Genomic DNA, 19701 nt, shown 5'->3' with positions numbered 1-19701 from the left:
CGTTTTTCAAGTTCATGTGTAACGTTTAACGTTAAGTGTATGTGGTGATTCTTTGGATGTCTCCTGACATGATAAGTAACTGGCATATAACACGTTAATCATAAAAATGTAGCGAGACCTGTTCGTTTTTCAAGTTCATACATAGACCTGTCGTCTAAATGAAACACGGATTGATCGTCATGCAAACTCAAAGTTTTACGCCTGAGACATAAAGGTATGTGCAACACAAACGATGGACTTGATGAGTTTATTTCGCTATTAAACTGACCTGAACAAACACGATTAACTGCAGCGTGGAACGCCCTCCCCATGTTAGGTCACGGTCATTCCTTTCACCTTGTTGTTTATCATGTAAGTTACCACAGCGCTGCGTTGGTCCCCAGCAAGCAAGTGGAGCACGGAAACGAAGTCTGGGTGAATTACAATAAATCTACTTACAGCTTTATACACGGTGGGAGTGGCCGGCACAGCACAAATCCCCAGGCACAAATCAGCATAAGCCAACGCGAAAGTTAAGTGTAGCAGAAACCTAACCCCTTGAAGTTTGCATGATTGACAGGCGGACGGGTTTGAAGTGTACCGACTGCGGCACGTATTGATAATGAGGGCATAAACAAACTACGTACATCAAACGTAAATCAAAATTGTTTGCTAAAAATAAAAGAAATTTATGAAATATGAATTGCGGGCTCTGAAAAAATGATTGGGTCGTTCAAAATATGAATGAATTTACACAGATTGACTGTGACAGGAAGCATAGCGGAGATGTGCTGAGTACTGTGAAGATCACTTGCAGTGTGCAGGGGTAGCCATATCAATTTCTGCTCTGAGAGTGTCCGGCAACTGCGGGACGTGAACGAATATAATAGATTTGTGGCAATTTTAGCGATTACGCTAATCAGCTGTTTCTGTGAATTTGTGCGATTTACAGTAGTTGGTAAGGCCCCCTTTCAAAATTTCCACAAGACGGCGATCGCGCTGCGCTCTTACTGCGACATAAACAGGATATGTGTAACATTCGATTTCACACTGGGTATATGGTTCATAGAAAACGTAAAAGTGTGACTGAGCATGCTGAGGAGAACCCTTCGCGCTGCGTTGTACAAGCGGCAAACTCTGTGAGACGTTTTTGTGAATGTACCTTCCGATTTTGTGCTACGCAGTGTGCCGTAACTTGGTACGCTTGTTTTAATTTCGCTCTCTTCAGAAGTTAGTCTAATTCAAGTAGATAGAAACGAGAATTCAATTCTATAATATTTGACAATAAAATTGTGACTGTATGTACTTCTTGCCTCATGTGAGGCTGTATCTAGCACAATCTAGCTGATGTTTTCACGGGGAAAGGGACTGAATGCACTGTTTGCGATGGTCCGACTAAGAAAATCATTACGAAAAAAACAACACCGCCAATATCAACAAATCTCTGCCTACCTTTTGGGAAATATCTTCGACATCTTAATTTTCATAGACGGTCAGCCCAAATTTGGTGCAACATGATGACACCGGTAGATTCGGTCCATATTTTATAAGCAGTCAATTAAAGAATCAAAAGCACACCTATTTGTCACGTTTCATGTAGGGTCCCGCCCCCGTATAGAGCGCAAGCATATGAGGTCCGATCGGCTTACAGGAGACTATTTTGAAAGTACCTTATCTAATTTCACATATTGTTCGATTTTTTTTTACTTCTATGGTAGCAACAACTGAGTTAATCGGGGCCGGGAAAATGACGACAAAAACATCGGCGCTAGCACGATGCGACTGACCAGAACATTAGGGGGAGGGGCGCGGCACCGACTGGGTTCGACCAGTCGCTTCTCGCTTCTCTCTCGCCGCCGGCGCGCGTTAGGAATTATCATCAAAGTCAGCACCGTCCGCAAACATCCGCTGATTTTTTAGAGATTTTTGCAAAATTTGTCTATACTTACGCGCCGAGTTTGTTCGTCAACAATGACGGAAAGCGCAAAATTAAACTTATTCTTATGTTATCAACTGAACTTCGCGGCTCGCGTTCTGCACCAAGTCAGAGACAGAGAATATGAATTTCCCAAGTGATTCAAAGCTTTGTTTTTTTAAACATTTGAATACATATTGTTGAAGGAAGCCAGTTTTTTTTCCATGGCCCTCTCTCCGCAAGCCAAGAAATTTCTCCCTGGACCTCCCAAGCCGAAAAAATTCATAGGCCTTGACGCTCCCGCAGACGACACGCTAAATGTCGTCGAGTAAACCCTGTTGACGACCGTCAGAAATGGATAACCTTTTTGGACAGACAGACTGCCCCTGTTGCTTGTAGTAGCTATGGGGATGTGATGAGATGATGATGAGAAACCCTGTTTGGAACACTATTGGACGTTGTGTTCATTATTCAAGATGTATAACGTTACAGATAAAAATCATCAAAATTTATTTGTACCTTCTTGCATGTCTTGACTTATCCTGTGTCAACATCTGCAACTTAATCAGTTTACCCTTCCAGGTAGAAATGCTAGACCAAACCATGTGAAGGTAACATTCTGTATTTGCTTGCAAATATTACCTTTCTAGTTTTTAGCTGCATTGGCTGTTGCCACCTATAAAGTGTAAAAGAAAAAATAGCAATGGTTCCTGAACAATCTTAGTGTGATCCATACTTCCTAAATTCAGAGTGATGCAGGTAAAATTTGTTTGATGCAGGTAATTTTCAATGTTACCTGCACCAGTGCATGTATGCAGAAAAAAGTATTTCGAGCCCTGTAATGTATATGGAGATAGTGCCAAGCCTGGTTAGGGAACTTGACACACTGACTGAGCTATCTTAATTGGTATAATGAGTACTCCAGAGGCAAGGTCTGAACTACATACATGCAGTGCCCCACATTACCACCTGTTAAATGTTGTACTGCCTAGGGTCAATTCTGACACTGTGGCTTAAATGCTGTCTCCAAAATGTCTTGACTGCATTATAATGAAACATTCTTGACACAGATAAGTAAAGTGACTTCTGTATCTTCAACTACAAGCTACAAAATATAAATGAAAAATTGATACAAAAATTCTACTTACTAGACAGTATAGGCTAACATACGTGAATCTGTAATATTCTAATATCTCCATACAATCGGGTTGAGCCAAATGTGTCAGTATCTTTTCTAATAACAAAAGCTGTCCTTTGATAAATGTATTTTAAGCTATTTATATATGTTAAATACCTTGAAAACAAGAGTCCAGCCAGGATGATGAATTGTGTATCTTCTCAAGACCTTTGAGGTTCTTGTTGCCCCCATAGTATGCTATAAAACACTAACAGACTTGTTTAGAGATACAGAGAAAGAGTTTTTGGCACCTGTCATCCCAGATGGTTGCCAGTTGTCCTTTTATCTAAATAAAGTTTTCCAGAGCCACATCGTAGGTTTGCAGGTCATTGACATTAAGTTCAACTCTCACCTTTTCCCCCTAGATCTTACAATTTTTGTGGCCAAGAATCATAATTTAGTCAGCATAAACTATATTCAATCTTGTTGATTTCATCTACAAACATTAAGAAAATGTTGCATCTCATTTTTTCCAACTCATTTTTTCCAACTCACAGTTCAAAGTTATTTTAACATCTAGATATCAATATGCAAAAAAAGAAAGAAAGGAAAAAATGAAGATCTATTATCAGCTCCTATTCCAAAGGAGGAAAAATGGAATGGACAAAATAATTTTTCTCTTTGCATAGCAACCAGTATTCTGTCCTGTCAAATACCTGACAAGTTTGCTATGAGGTCATTGCCCCCAACTCTGCAGTTTATCATGCTGTCCCCTGTGTTTTGTCCAGGTGCCTGCAGGAAGTGACATCCAGGTGACCATCCAGCAGGGTGGGGAGGGCAGGACAGTCAACGACGACAGGCCAGGACAACAGGTGAGGATACAAGGACTTGCAATGTTAGATGTATCTGTAATATTCAAGTAAAACAAACTAATAATTCGTTACAGAAAGTGATCATAAATTGATACCTTATGATGAAATACCAAATGAATACTGATTTGTTATTTGTATCAAGCATTGGAAAGGTATGATGGATAGAAAAGAATGTATTTAAGTTATTTGTTTAGAATAATGAAAATATAGTTTGCATGCTGTTTGTATATTATATTTAGATAAATATTTACCAGTAGCTTTTTAACTAAATTTAAGGATATGTTCTTGATTATGTATAAGATTTTCTTGATCATGTTTGACATTTGGTTGTATGTTTTGCTTGGTTTTCTATATGTTAATGCATCTTGCTCTTTTTGTTCCAGAGCCCTGAACAGCAGAAGATCTACATATGTTACGCCTGCAATGCCAAGTGCTACAATCTTAGGGTAAGAATGTACATGTAGAAACACTACAAAAATCCGAGTTCTAACCCTTTGGCCATCATGTGGATGCAGTTACAGCAATTGCAGATATGATGGAGACCTAGTAATTTGCAGTAAAAAAATATTCAGGATATAAAGTCTCTGGTCATTTGAGGTTACAGAAATTTACAAAATGTATGCTTCGTGTTGGCAATTGCTGCAAAAGATTTACTCCAATTGTGCTCTCCAAATTGCAACACAACCGCCATTTCTCTAGTGTTTATCAAATTTTGTTAACTGTTGTTGGAGCATTTACTTTAGCAAACTGTTGGTCCTCTGAGTATTCAAACCCACATTTAAGTGTTGGTAGACTTCAAAGGGAGAAAGACCTAAAGCAATCCCATAAGACCCTGCCTGACTAGCTTCCTAATGAATAAATCCATGCTAACTTGGTTACTAATAGGGAATGTGAACAGAGCTTTCAAAGTCTAAGTAACTCAATAAATGTAAAAGCGGAATCTAGGAATTGGTAGGAACATAATAAGGAATCCAATTCCTTAAAGAAGAAAAACATTCTTACAACTTTGTAATAAGCCTGAAGCCAGACAGATTTTAGGAGGGCAAGCTGGTAACTCGGGGATAAGGGCAAGGCTGTTTCCAGGACCCGTCCCTTCGTCCAAAGATGGAAATTTGCTTGAAGGGACGGAAGATAATTCTACCTCATCCGTCCCCAAAATGACATGAAGCTGTTGAAAATGTAATTTCTTAAGCTGAATATGGCATAATCAACCAAGAAAATCAACAACATTGGCTCCCAAACAATGAGTGGGACGAAAAAAAAAAAGATTTAAGCTAGAGACAGCCCTGGATAAGTGGTTAAAGTTTTTTCCATGTTCCAGTTTGGATAAGGCAAATGTAAGTCTGAAACTGCCACTTTATCTGGATGAAACCTAGGCTAATTACTGTAAAATGCATTTAAGTTTGCGGGGATTTAATTTCGCGGTAGCGGGAAAATGGACTTTTCGCGGTGGTTTTAATTTTGTGGCAGCACCCAATGGCATGTACTGTAGTCTCTTGCTGTTACGGAAAAATGTTCGCGGTGGTTTTAAATTCGCGGTTAAGTGGCCGCCACGAAAACCCTCGAACATTAATCCACCGCGAACATTTCTGCATTTACAGTACCTTCTTACACCATCAAACTATGGCATGTACATGTATAGGCAAACCCAAACGCTGGAGAGTGTCCAAAAGTCTGTGTCAGAAGACAAAATTTAGCCTGGATCACATTCACTTGAAAGCATAGAACATATAATAGTTAGCTACTCCTCATTTTCTACCCTTGACATGTCAGAGGACATTAGATCAGTATGGAGATAACCAGGGAACTGAAATATTTCCATTAGCATCAGACTAGTGTTACCATTGTGAATGACACAACTTGACCTGGTCCAGACCGGCCTTGCCACCCACATCCCACAAAACCTGGCTGAACATGTCTCCATGAAGCGTTGACACATCTAGCTGACATTGGCGGAGACACCTAGCCTTGAAGGATTAAGTCGTTAGTTACTACTTGTAGGACAACACACAGTACTAACAGTCCTGGATTTAAAGCGGAAGGTGATGGTCAAATCGTTATGCAAGGGTTGAAAGATCACATTCCAGTACCACAATATTCCTCTCAAACTTTTTAGATGGATAGAACTTTTAACAAATATCGAAACATAAAGGACATTCAATCTCTACAACTGGATAAAAATCAGATATTTGCTTTTGGACATTTTGAGTGATATCCATCTCTCTTTTTCAGCATTACTAGTATCAAGACAATTCATGAATTTTGAAAATACATGTAACATGAATGTTCTGGGACACTGGCTGCTGGAAGATTCGTAGATATTTCCTCAGAGCTACACTTGACTTGAGACTTCTGTTCCAACCTTTCTACTGTTGCAATAACTCCATTGTCTTCAGTCACTTGACAGTTGCAATAGCATTTTGGTGATTTCAGAGGTAACCAAATGCTATTCAGAAACAGATTGAGCACAATGTGCTGAAACCTGTTGGTTGACTTGTGATATGTTTAATTTTTCAACAAAGCTCTTGCTCACTCCTTCCCACTTGCTCATGTACTTGTTTCAGAGACCAGTTATTTCAAGTATTAGGGAGTATCTGATCAGGTTGCAAGTTAGACATATATACTTCCTTTACCTCACCATGAGTTCCTGAATGTTGTAAGATAAATTGGCAGGACATGTCAGCCTGCTCTTGGCATGTGGCAGCAACTTTGACCTTGATGTTCTTAATGTCAGGATCCTGGTAGAAGGGAGGTTCTTGTGTTTCACCCAGGAAATAGTAACCAGAAGGGAAAATCTCAGGTTGTTCTTGTCTATGTAGCCTGGTGAATGAAGTTGTCTCAGATGTACTGTAAATGCAGAAATGTTTGCAGTAGTTTTATGTTCACTGGGTTTTCTCGGTGGCCACTTCGCCACAAACTTAAAACCACCGTGAACATTTTTCCATTATAGTGTGTGACTGAAACTTAAATGCATTTGCAGTATACTGTAGGAAACTAGAGGCTCTAATAATCCTCAAGATTGTTGATTCCTGTGAGAGACTCTAAAAACAAATGTTAAGAAATCCATTGTAATTCAGTATACTGAATGTACTCCATAAATGTGTACATTGTTACCATAAAGAAAAAAACTGATACTGAAGATATGATTTTTCAAATGGTTTGTAAAAGTTAACTGTGCAGTCAGAAAGAAGAAAAAGAAAGTAAAAAATAGGATTTCAACATCACTGCCTGGAAATCTGGCATTTCAAAATCAATTTGACCAGTATTTACAGTTACACACGTAAGTAAAGTGTTCTGTACTTTAATGAAAATGATTACTTATTGACAGAGCCTGCCTTTGTTGTAGCCAGGCATGATGTATGTGGTTTTGATTGTTCGCTCCTGGTGTTAGCTTTGTGGTCAGTCCTATTTAGTCAGGTGGGAGAGTTCAGCTTCACACAGGAACCACCCTGGGGGACCGGGCATTTGTTAGTGGGTTTGCCAGATTCAGGAGATGGTAGTGCAACCAGTTTCAGAGACAAGTGTTTAAACAAGTTTCCAAAGACCACATTCTGAAATGCCTTTTTACTTCTACCAAATGGCATTGATTGCATATGCATGTAATTGCAAGTTGATATCTGTGTGGCTCTTTGCTTTCTTTTTTTAGCTACTTCAAAAGAGCCCTTCTGATTTAACATTACACTGTACACATGATTGTCCACACAGAAGTTGTAAACATACAATTGCAGACCTGTATTTCACCTTTTGGAAAAACATTTAGTCTTCAACAAGTATATTTTGTGTAATGCTGTGATAGACATTTGCTGCCATACAAACCTCAGAAAAAGTCCAAAAGATCTTTTTCTTTTACTTATTTTACTGAGGTTTGTATGGCAGCATAATGATTATGGTATAACAGAGCTTTTAACATTCCAGTTCCAAAATTATGACAACTGTATTGTCCCAGTCTTGCTGTGTCAAAGACACAATAAAGATTTGCCTATTTTATGGTAGTGTTATGACCTTGTTCTAACCCAATGTTGTCTTCCTATCTGTCCACAAGAACTATAACCATCCTTACAAGTAGTCATAAGTAGGGGGCACAATACCAAGACATTTGCAAGCTAATGGTGAACCTTTCTTTTCTTTTTTATCATAAAGAACTACGAGGCCCACATGACCGGGAACCGCCACAGGCAGCGCATGCTGAAGATCCAGGAGTTCACCCAGATGAGGGTTCAGCAGGCCACGGCGCACATGCAGGCCAGGATGAAGGCAGAGCAGCACCTCCGCAAGATCGAGGGGCAGGGGCTGGGCTCTGGGGCTGGGTCGGGATCGGGATCGGGATCAGGAAGGCATAGCAGTGGGAAAGGGTGAGTGAGTGTTAGAACTTAGAAGTTAGATGGGAATGTTTCGTATTCTGCCCACCTTCCCCCTTGTTTCAGATTCAACTAAAAAGCTCCAAGAAGCCTAATTTTTCCCTACCACAACATAAGATCCCCACAAGGGCTTATACAGTTACAGTTACTGTTATGGAAACAAGAATCTGATTGGTCCTATTTCTTTTGTAGTAACCAGAGAAAGCCGAGCACCAAGCTGGAGAAACACTGGTGTGATACCTGCAAAATCAACTTCTACGGACCAATCGTGGAGCACAGACGTACCAAGGACCACAAGGTGGGTCTCACATGGATGTTTAATGGAAGATAACTGTATGTCTCTTAATTTTCAAGGTGGTTTTCTGTTTTTGGGTTTTTGGTTTTGAACTGCTTCACAAGCCAGAAAAATACTTCAAAAATACCTGTTTTGTCTTCTGCCACAGCAAACACCCCATTTCTTCATGCTGTAAAATTAAATCCCCCTGAACTCAAATCCTTGTACATGATCACAACTTATTGTCAACAGTCCTACCCACCTTGGTACAAAGGCTTGAACATGCAGCATTTCCAAACATTCAGCATACTAAAGGTGGGTTCTCACGTGTGTCAACATTCAAGTCCTATGGAATTCTTAGCCTGTGCCTGACTCCACAGGACAACGGGTTACTCGAAAATAGTAGAAATTGGACACATATAGCCAGCTAACATGCCAAACGAGTTAGCTGGCCAAGGAGTATGCTTCACAGCCCAGCTAGTTTGTTTGGTGTGTTATCTGTTTGTATTTGTCCAATCTCTACTATTCTTCCAGTGACCTGTGTAGCCTGGTAGAGGCTAAGGATTCCTTACGGACCCCATATGGACTTGAATATGTACATGTATGCATGTGTGAACCCACCTTAAGGTAGCTATTTGCCATCAAATTTGTATTGTTTTGGGCTAGCTTGGAAAAGGTTTAAGACTTAGTGTTTTGACAACAAGAATTGACACCTTTTTATCTTTATACCTTCTCGTATCTTTATCAAACCCTTAAAAAAGCAGCTTTGGGTCTAAAGCCTCCCACAAGGTGATAAAATTAAAATCTTCATTTAAAGTAGACTGTACTGTCTCTCATGTCTGATTTTATGTTCATCATGTAACATTTTTTGTTTAATGTTAATACAACATCAAAGATTGTATGGGTACTGTGTCGCTTTCAAGCTCCATTTTTATTTTGCCCCCAACTGTCTTGTGACTTTCTCTACAAACAATCTGCCCGGATTATAAACATTTTAAGCTGAATCGTAAAAAAGCTAAAAGGGAGAGTATCCATGTAAACGGAGTTACGGGCCATTTTATGCTCCATTATCATGTTACCATAGGACTTTCCAAAACACTTTCCTCTAATAATAGTCTCAGCTGGAATACATAAACTGATGTTGGACACAAATTTCGTTACATGACACCAGTTCATAGCTCCTCGTAAATTCTCTTTGTCTGGTGCCCATCCTTTTCCATATTGTGCCTGCTTCCCAACCGTCAATAAGTTTGAAAAGTTGCTGTAGGCACCATTTGGAAGCAAGCACAAGCTGGGAAAGTCTTCCCAGACTTGTCTAAGAAGAGACTTTCATTGACACAGATATAGATACAGTTTTATGTGTCAATATCCAGTGCTGGAAAGCTACTGGAGTTTGAAGAACTGAAATACACAATGTATAAACTTGTATAAAGCTGTCTCCAGGACCCGTCCCTATGTGCTGGGAAGGAAATTTGCTTGGTGTGACGCACAAAATTTCACCCCATCCGTCCAAAAGGTCTAAACTTCAGTACAGAATTTGATTTTTAAAAATGTGTTTTCATATGCTTAAAATGACAGATTTTACAAGGAAAATCACCAACATGGACTCCCAAACAATGAGGGATGGGGAAAAAATTTGAAGCTGGAGACAGCCCTGTTAATGAACTATAAACCAAAGTTTAGTCTTTCCTCCAGACATGCTAATCTGTGCTTAATCAGCATGGTCTGGACAAGGTATGAAATGGATCCAAACTACTGGTCCTGCATTTTGTCAGGTCAAGTCTTAAGGTTATCTGGTGCCAAAAACAGTCCCATAAATCCTAACTTTGTAACCTTTAGGGCCGTCTCCAGCTTGAAACGTTTTCCTTCCCAGTCATTGTTCAGGAGCCCATGTTCTTGATTTCCTGGTTAGACATATATCCTTCTCAAGTGAAATGCAATGGAACAGTGTAATACAAAACTTACGAGAGGCAAAACTCAGGAGTTACTTTGAAGAACATGACTAAGTAAATACGATAATGGAATAGTAAATTATTGTATTATAATAACTATGATTGTGTAACGGAAGACCCCTTGACCTTCTCCAAACCCTGAACCCTTGAAAACTGGCTTAGGCCGAAGGGGTATGTAGTCAAGGCTAAATAAAGGTTGAAGAATATGTCATTTCAAGCTTATGAAAGTACTTATTCAACAGTATCATGTCATTTTGGGGACGGATGGGAAGTGAATTTCCATCCTGGGATGGATGGATGGATGGATGGGTCCTAGAGACAGCCCTTGTAACCTTTGACCTTCTCTTAAATCAAGAAGAACGGTGGTACTCACTGGTTACTGTCACGCTGTCACTACTGATGATGCACACAATGTCAAATAGATTAACAACTTGGCTCTGTGGTTGACACTGGGGCTTATTTGAGATGCCTGACATACCTTCACAAGGATGGATGTAACACTTCATATGTTAGGCATCAGTTCACCTGGAGTGAGTTGTGATTGGGCCAGCAGCTCTAAGGGGTCAGGTCTAAAGATGTGTACATGGAAAAATATAGTGCCTGAAACTTCTGTTACATGTTGAAGAAGGGTGTAGCTATCTCTTTCTACTCTAAACTTTCGTTTAAAGTAGAGATGCTGAATTTCCTGAAAAATAAATATGCCAGTTTGGGCGAACTTGAATTCCAAAATAAATCTTATGCTAAACCAAAGATTACACATGTGGCCCTGCAATTTCTCAAGGAGACAGTTCTAAAGGCGTAAGAAAGAGGCCATCATATACGGCTTGTCCATTTTTCCAAAGGCTAGACATGACTTTGTATGTGTGTCATAGAATCATATGTATATATCACGTATGCACAAGTTTTCAATCCCAAAACACAAACTGTGCATCCCACAGTAGTTCTTATTTCACCTTGACCTGACCTGGTACTACTCCAGGTTTTGTGAAATGTTGGCACTCCAATGATGGCACTCAGCCATGTAACATGTTTGCCTTTTCTTTCACACCTTGTACTTGGACATGTGTAATGTATGAGTGTTATGTAGTGGTCAATGTAATGCAGTAGGGGCTGAAAGCGGTATATGCAGGCATGATTTTTTTGCACTTAATCATTTGGCCTGAAAATGGCCTATCAATGCCCTGCACAGAATGTTTTTGAATTTGTCTTATTATTACATACCCCTCTCTTTTATATATATTATGCACAAAGAGACCAAAAGTCTCCCACTGTATATTGTAGTTCCCTGTTTTCTGTCGTTAGAAAAGCAAGAAGTCCTCTAGGCCCGCCTGTCATCTGTGCAAGGTGCAGTTTAAGAGTCCTAAGAAAATGGTGGCACACTGCAACACTGAGGAACATAAGGCTGTAAGTGACATGAAAGACTAGTTCTGTTTCTTACCTCCCATTTTCTTTTCTAGTGAACCAGTGTAACTTTGGTCCAACTTCTACTGTTTGATACTTTCTCAGAACATGTGGAAACTAAACAGCAAAGGCACCATTTTGAGTTACCTCTAAGTTGTTTAGAAGTTGGAACAGAGTATACTTTCAACTGAAAAGAATTCTGAATTTACTGAAATTGATAGGAGTGTTTGTTTCTAAAATGTAAGAGTGTGCCACAAATACTTACGGATATACAAGAAAAGCATGAAAAACTATTTGTATTTCCAACTATTGAATGCAAAGACTTTCTTGGTTGTCCATTCTTGTACTTCAAACAGTAAATCAATAGTTATGTGCATTTGACCATACACCTATGAATCTATGATTAGTTGCACCTCAATAAGGGTAACTTCAAAAAACTATGCATCTTGAAGGGATGACAAATAAAGAATCTACATGTATGTATAATTCATACAATATAGAGGAAATGCTAACTTCTTTTAGGCAGGCCTACATCTGCACTACTGTAGTAGCTAACTCAAGCTGCCTGTATTATTGTCTATCCTGACTACAGAAACTGTCACACACTCCAACAAAGTAAACCATATCTTCACACAACTCTCCGCTGCCTGACAGGTGCACGGCTTTTCTGACTACAGACAAAGTAAACCACATCTTCACTACTGTAGCAGGTAACTCACAGCCACCTGTATTGTTGTCTCTCCTGCCTACAGAAGTTCCGTGATGCCCAGGAGCGGAAGAAGACCGGCCGTGACGAGGAGTGGTTCCCAGACAACCCTGAGGAGATGGTGACGGTGGATGCTGTGGGATGCTTCGACAGTGATGATGAAGACATGGTAGACAATAAGGAGGCTGGAGAGGAAGATTTCAAGGAGGTGTTTGAGGTACAGATAACTTTGTCATTACATGTATACAGTCCTTTAGCTTTGTTCTACAAGGGCTGTAACATGTCAACATTCTATGTGGAGAAAGTTTGTAGGTACTTCTTTACAGCACCACAATTAAGCCATGCATGGCCAGTGACAACAACATTGGACACAGATCTTAGTCTTAGTTTAGAGAAGTATTCAATTTCCAGTGCTGTCATGATAAATTTAAGATATTTTTACACCCTGTAGCATGGTTGTTAGTATTGTCCTGAGGAATGTGAAAGCAAAACATGGAAACGTGTCACCAAAACATTTACTGCGAACTTATATCTTGGTAGAGAATAAAGGCACTTGTTATCCAGTTGGGAATATTTATGTCACCTGTAACCTTTGCATTCTACATGTAACTTGTGCACCCACAGAGCAATGGAGACAAACTTCCCGACACCATAGAAGATGGTGAGGAGGACGTATCAGGAGACATTCCAGCTGAAGACGCTGATGTGCAGCCCAAGATGGAGGAGGAGGAGTTCTCGTTGGCAGACCTGCCTACTCAAGACGTGGATCTCAGGCAGATGACGGGACCTCCTCCCGTGGTCACCAACCTACAAAACCAACTTCAAGGTAACGTTTCCAGCCTTTGTGTTCTTGGGGTTCTTGATTATGATGAAAACAATAAAAGGTTGAAACTGGTATCATTTTGTCTCAGCTGTCATCCTTCTGACGCCTTATCAACTAACATCAAGGTAACATTTCCAGCCTTTGTGTGGTATCTCACAGGTTTGCAACATTTTGTGAAGTTCTTTAAGTATTGATTCAAGACAAGTCACTCACTTTACGAATTTTTGACATTTTGCAAGATTTTCTATAGCTTTCCTGATTATTTAACTTTTATTGTTTTCATAGTGTTGCAACCATAAGTTCCAATACCTAGATTGAGTATTTGGATTTACATAATATATATATTTTGGTATTGTTCATATAGTACAGTAAAGTACATTATCCTGTTGGTACAGCTACAGAAGAAATGCAGGATGAACAAGCACAGGACAGTGTTGTTAACACAACACCAGCGTCCCCTACACCAGAGACAACACCAATGGAAGAGGGGAACATGGCTCAGGGTAAGGTGGGGACTGAAGGCACTGCAAGTCAACCTCAAGAGATGGGAAATCTGCAAACTGAAGAAATAGAGATGAATGGTGAGAAGAACAGTTTGCAAACTGAAGTGCAACCTGGAGAAGAGACTTTAGAGAAGTCTTCAGAGATGAAAGTTGAAGAAAACAAAGAGCAGGTAGCCGCACATGTTGCAGAGGATGCCACATCTACAGAATCAAAAGAAACATCGCAGATCCAAGTAATGGATGAGGAGAACAATGCCAAGGTTCAGAGGGAAGAATCGGAAGCTTCAGCACAGGCACAGGGTACAGAAAACACCACAGCACTTCAAACAGAAGAGACGGTGCACGCACAAGCAGAGAGTGCAACTACAACCCAAACAGAACCTACAACAGAAGCACAAGTACTGGAAGTCCAAAACACTGCGCTGATCCAAACCAAGGATACATTACATGCACAACCACAAAGTGTGAATAACACAACTAATGTAGATGCCATGGAAGAAACACAAGCAGAGGCACCTGAGGAAGTTGTAGAGGAACTGCTCCTACCGCCATATGATCCTGACTGTGCTGTAGGTGAGGAGACTTTGGAAATTTGCAATTTTGTGTACAAAATTGATAAAATTGAAAGCAAAGATTCAACTGAAATCTGGTTGATTTAAATTTTCCATTGCAGTTGCATACAAAGTCTTGTGTAATGTAAAACTACATTAGTAGCTTGATATATCTAATTTTGTACCTCATGATAGTTATTGAAAGACCTACATGTAATAATAAAGTGTCGCAACTGTACTTACTTTATTTTTGTTTTGTGATGTCAACAGGTCAGGAGTTTGTGATCCCGATTACCGGCTACTTCTGTAAGCTGTGCCACAAGTTCTACAAGAATGAGGCTTCTGCCATTGTCGGCCATTGCAAGTCACAACTGCACTATGACAATGTTAAGGTGAAAATGTTTGTGTCATGTTCATGTTGTTTGTGTGCCATCCCTTCAATGTGTTAAGTTTATACCAGTATTATACTCTCCTATCCTTGAAGTCTGTTAGTTTGATACCAGCCTGACACAGTTAGTTTATTCATCTTAAGTAAAAGTATAGATGATCCAAAATATGTTTCATTTTTTTTTCAGATGAACATTTCATACTCTAAGGCCACACCAATTTGATTTCTTGGTTCACAGATTTTTTCATAAAAAATATGGAGCGAGAGGGCAAAATAAAAATGAAAATAAAAATTGTAAAATGGTTGGTGTAAAGGTAATGGCTAATCCAAAACATAAAGAATAAAAAGTTTTCAGCTTGAAAAAAGTACGAAAACACTATTACGGTACAGTAACAGCACCTGTACCCACATCTTAAGGAGCTTATAATATAAAGGCCAATTTGCTACACCAGAAAGTTAGTGAATGGTTTCATTAATGGTGAAAATTTGATGAGTGGTAATTTTTATTTTTGCATTTTGCCGCCTTAGCGGCAAAATGCTCTGAGGCCAGAATAGTCGCCGTTGTGATGGAGTGATGTTGAGATGAACGGACCTGTTCAATCCATGCCAAACATTTCTAAACCTGTTAAAACAGGCATTTTTCCAACATGTTCGCACTGGCGCAGTGGTTAAAGTTTACGCATTCTAAACCAATGCACCCGGTTCGAATCCAGGGAGGTAGTTTTTCTTTTTTTTTCTTTTTTACATCCATTAAAATACTAAATTTTACATCCATTTGGCCACACCAATTTATTTCTTTGGTTAACGGATTCGCCGCTTCGTTTTTTTGCCGAATAGAAATAGAAATTAAAAAAAAAAACTTAAAAATGCCCCGCAACAGAGCTCACTCAAAAACAGGCAGTGTAGTGAAATTTGCTGCAGTTCACGCAAATTTTAACAGGTGGCGTCTAGATCTAGATTCAGGCACATATGTGAATCTCTCCATGCGCCAATATCAGGTTTAGTTACTCTGTTCTATTTATATGACATTCTAATAACTAGAAAAAAACGTTCACACACGCAAACATTGGCAAAATGCCAGCTTTTTTAAAAGCACTTGTTATTTTTGTTTCCAAAAAATAGGAGCGAGCGAATCCGTGAACCAAGTAATTAAATTGGTGTGGCCTAAAGACGTTTAATTTGTGCTTGTCATATGGTATTTGGTACATACTATGCATATCATTTATATACAATGTACTTTGCTGGTGTTATATTGCTCATTCACACCCTTTACCTGGGTTTGAAAATGTCACTGCATATGTTACAAGTTAACCCATTTGGATGTGTATTATTCCTTTATTCCGTGTATGTGTATTTCTTTTCATCCAACACAGATTACCACTAAGATTAACAAGTTCCAACCATAGTTAACCTAATGACAAAAAAACAGTAGCTTTTGGGTATCTCTTACTACTTAGGTGTCTAACCTTCATCTATGCATAGTTAACCTTTTCTCATTGTTAGGATTGTGTTTTTTCAGGCAGAACTGGAGAAATCCATCTGTGTAGAGGACAGAACATGTGTCAAAGGCTCCAGTACAACCTCTGATGTAGAACCTTCAGCCTCCTCTGATGAAGCATCATCCTTCAGCACAAAGCAGAGTAGACATCCACAGTCATCCACGCAGGCCTCTGCAGCAGGGATGGAGGAGGACTCAGGTCTGGCAGTGGAATCAGGAAGGGGAACAGATCATCGTGACGATGATGTGACACCACAGATGGAGTCAACATCTTCTGCTGCTGCTGGAGAAGTGTGGCCAACAACTGCGAGCAACGTGCAAGCTTACAACATATCCAGTCTGATGGACAGTCCGGGCTTCGAGGTCATGGAAGTCCAGGACAACAGTCCAGTCGATGCAGCAATGAACATCAGAATAGTGGACAGTTTTTCTCTGAGCTTCGATGCAGACAAAACTGTGGATGGTTTGGGTCACGGAGATGAGAGTGATGCCAAGCAATTGATGGACACAACAGTTAGGAACACGGAGGATGTTGATGATGGATCGGGGAACGCAAAGGTACCCCGAGCCGGCACGCCTAGCCTCATGAGTGAGATAGAAGAGTATCTGACAGAAAGCTGTGATGACAAAACTGCAGATGCACCAAAGGTTGAATCAAATCATAAAGATACAGTTGAAGACACCATCACGGAGGATACCAAAGTAGTCAACAGTGAATCAGATTTGTGCAAACAAGGCCCGTCAACTCCAGTAGTACCGAACCAGGACTTACTTATGAGCTCGCCAGATACACCGAGTTTGGACAAGCCCAGCCCTGCTCGCAGAGGGGGCCGCAAAACTGCGCGGAAGTCAACTCGTGGGGGAAGGAGGAAATGATAACAGGGTTTGACTGTTTCATCATGTATTGCTTGGATGCTTTAAGTTTAGAAACATGACTTTGAAGTTTGTAACATGCGACACTTCACATCCAAGTAGTGAAAAGTTTGCCACATCTTACAGGAAACAATTAGGCGACATTTCGTGCTCTTTTTCGTTGGCTCACATCTTTGAAAAATGATGTGGTCTCAGAAGATGTTCATATTTTGCTCAGGCACTGTCAGATATTGATCGATTTATTTAAAGAAATATAAAGAATAAATCTATGTTTGTAATAATATGCTAGCCATAGTCCTTATTATAGCTGTAACAAGTTACCTGTAAGGCTGTATAGTTTCTTGAGTTGGATGTCAACAACTAGGAACAATTTAATTCCCTGCACAAATGCTGAAAAAGGATGAAAGTATGAAGACGTTGGATGAAGAAACGAATGGAACATGCTGATCTACCAAGATCATACAGGACCAGTTGAGGACTGGAAATGTCTTTTCCATGGAAGAGAATCCTGCTCAAGAACTTTGAATCTTTAATAGATGCAGAATCTGATGTTTGTTCACCAGGTGTTTTACCTGGTCAATACTTGTGCCTCCATGGCAACAGATTCTTAGGTTCCTTTGTGACCACATCATCTTATGTACCAGTGGATGGGGATGTGCTATGTTGATGATCACAAACTGTTTATCATTGACTTGAGTCCGGTGTGTTAAACATCCTCACGGATGGCATGCTGTCTTTTTTTCACTCCTTTAAGCTTCTGGAGTCAACTTTCTGATTCAGTTGAGCACACTTCACCTTCTCACACCCTTGCCTTTCTTCTACTTCCATCTCTCTTTCCCTCCTTTAAAGCACTGGCCTTTCCTACTTTGACCAGATTTGTGGAATGCAATGATGATGTTGAGAAGAACGCCCTTGTGTACGATGTCTTAGGAGACAAAATAGACCAATATATTGCTGCCATGTAGAGAGAAAAAGGCATCGTCAGCCATGAATGCCATCAACTGCTTTATTAGGAAGAGTTTTGAGTAAGAGAATCGGACTTGTGCTAGAACAAGAATGATGTTTCCAGATGTACGTCAATGCCAGTTGGATGAAGATGACTGATGTTCGTTGTTAATATCTGACATAAGATAAGGATGGCTGACTAATGCAGATGATGGTCTGACATATATCTGCTCATGTATGATATTCATTTGCTTTGGTGATTTTCTGATTTTTTGTTGACGCTTTCAGAACTATTTGTGTTTCTGATTTCTGCTGAAGACCTGTGATGTACAGTAAAGGTGGTGAACAGTTCACACATTTCACATTGTAGCTGTTACTAGTACATAGCTACAAGAAGTCCTTAGTTTCTCTTGTTATTATTTCTTGTTCCTGAAACTGCTGTACGAAGAAGAAACCCACAGCTGCTTTGTGCATGCTGTGCGTCACCGTTCAGTCTTTTGTTGGTTAACAGGATGGCATAGCTCCAGCTTTGTGGATCGCACAGATTTGTGGTGAATAAATATGCTTCATCAAGCATCTCCATGTGGTTTTACTGTTGTGCCATGTCATTTTGTCCCAAAGCTTGCCAGCCAGAGGTACTGATGCAAACCTGTGACACGACTCAAGCAATGCAAGCTCCACTGTTAGAAGAAGAAGGGAGGGTGAAACTATGTGTGCTTCATTCTTCTTTGTTTTATATGTGCCTTGCAACCCACTACCTACTGCTTCCATACACATACAAATTCTATCCCTAATATTTAAACTGCTACCAACCATTATCTTCACATGCAACCAGTCTTATACCATAATATTACTCAACTAGCAACTTATTGCAAACTATCAAACTACACTTTGGATGTTTCTTACATCTTTGACTCTAATGGGAGTTTGCTACATCATTCCTGTTACCTCTACTGGTGCGGTTCAGTACTAACTTAGCCTTGTACATCTTTCTGTAATATGTTTTCATCAATGGTCTTTACTCTCCATATTTTGTTCTTCCCGTTCAGTCACCTTTTTCCTCAAAACATAAGAAATCACCCACGCTAGAAACCCAACACTCAGTGTGCATATTGTGCAATGTTTGCTGCTATAATGTTGTTTCAAGTCAAGACCTACAGTCTGAAACATTTGACTTGTACCAGAAATGCACCAGTCACGGCTGTCTACAACAAGCAAAGGACAATAACCTCCCCGGATGACGTCCACGAATGTGTCAGAACAGGAGCTATTCGAAAGCAAGATTTACTAGCAGATGTGACACCTCTGGTAAAATTTACACACTTTTTTTTTTTTTTTTTATCTATGAGCAGATGAAAATCGTCCTGCAGGCCGCTTTTAAATGAGGTAAGGAGGAGGAAGTAAGGGTCAGTCAGTCAAAGGTGCAGATGCCCCAGGTTTATGTGGGATGGGAAGTTATGAGCCAAGCGGCTGCAAAAGTACATAAGGCCACACCAATTTAATTTCTTGGTTCAAGGATTTTTTTTTTCTAAATATGGAGCGAGAG

General features: G+C 39.9%; 1 protein-coding gene across 2 annotated transcripts in view; it reads left to right on the top strand.

Annotated features, from left to right (window-relative positions):
- Nucleotides 1-18729, top strand: part of LOC118420815 (zinc finger protein on ecdysone puffs-like) — a 50446-nt gene extending 31717 nt beyond the window's left edge. The window contains exons 3-12 of one of the 2 annotated variants that reach the window (XM_035827829.1): nucleotides 3800-3883; nucleotides 4267-4329; nucleotides 8024-8235; nucleotides 8434-8539; nucleotides 11770-11871; nucleotides 12621-12791; nucleotides 13199-13400; nucleotides 13793-14473; nucleotides 14722-14843; nucleotides 16359-18729. In XM_035827829.1, the coding sequence (XP_035683722.1) occupies nucleotides 3800-3883; nucleotides 4267-4329; nucleotides 8024-8235; nucleotides 8434-8539; nucleotides 11770-11871; nucleotides 12621-12791; nucleotides 13199-13400; nucleotides 13793-14473; nucleotides 14722-14843; nucleotides 16359-17213 (2598 nt within the window). In that variant the 3' untranslated portion in view covers nucleotides 17214-18729. The remainder of the gene's footprint in view (nucleotides 1-3799; nucleotides 3884-4266; nucleotides 4330-8023; nucleotides 8236-8433; nucleotides 8540-11769; nucleotides 11872-12620; nucleotides 12792-13198; nucleotides 13401-13792; nucleotides 14474-14721; nucleotides 14844-16358) is intronic. The other variant, XM_035827830.1, reaches the window with a different exon arrangement.
- Nucleotides 18730-19701: the final 972 nt, after the last annotated feature.

The sequence above is a fragment of the Branchiostoma floridae genome, chromosome 8, assembly GCF_000003815.2.
Source record: "Branchiostoma floridae strain S238N-H82 chromosome 8, Bfl_VNyyK, whole genome shotgun sequence".
NCBI lineage: Eukaryota > Metazoa > Chordata > Leptocardii > Amphioxiformes > Branchiostomatidae > Branchiostoma > Branchiostoma floridae.
This window is presented reverse-complemented; position numbering and strand designations above follow the sequence as displayed.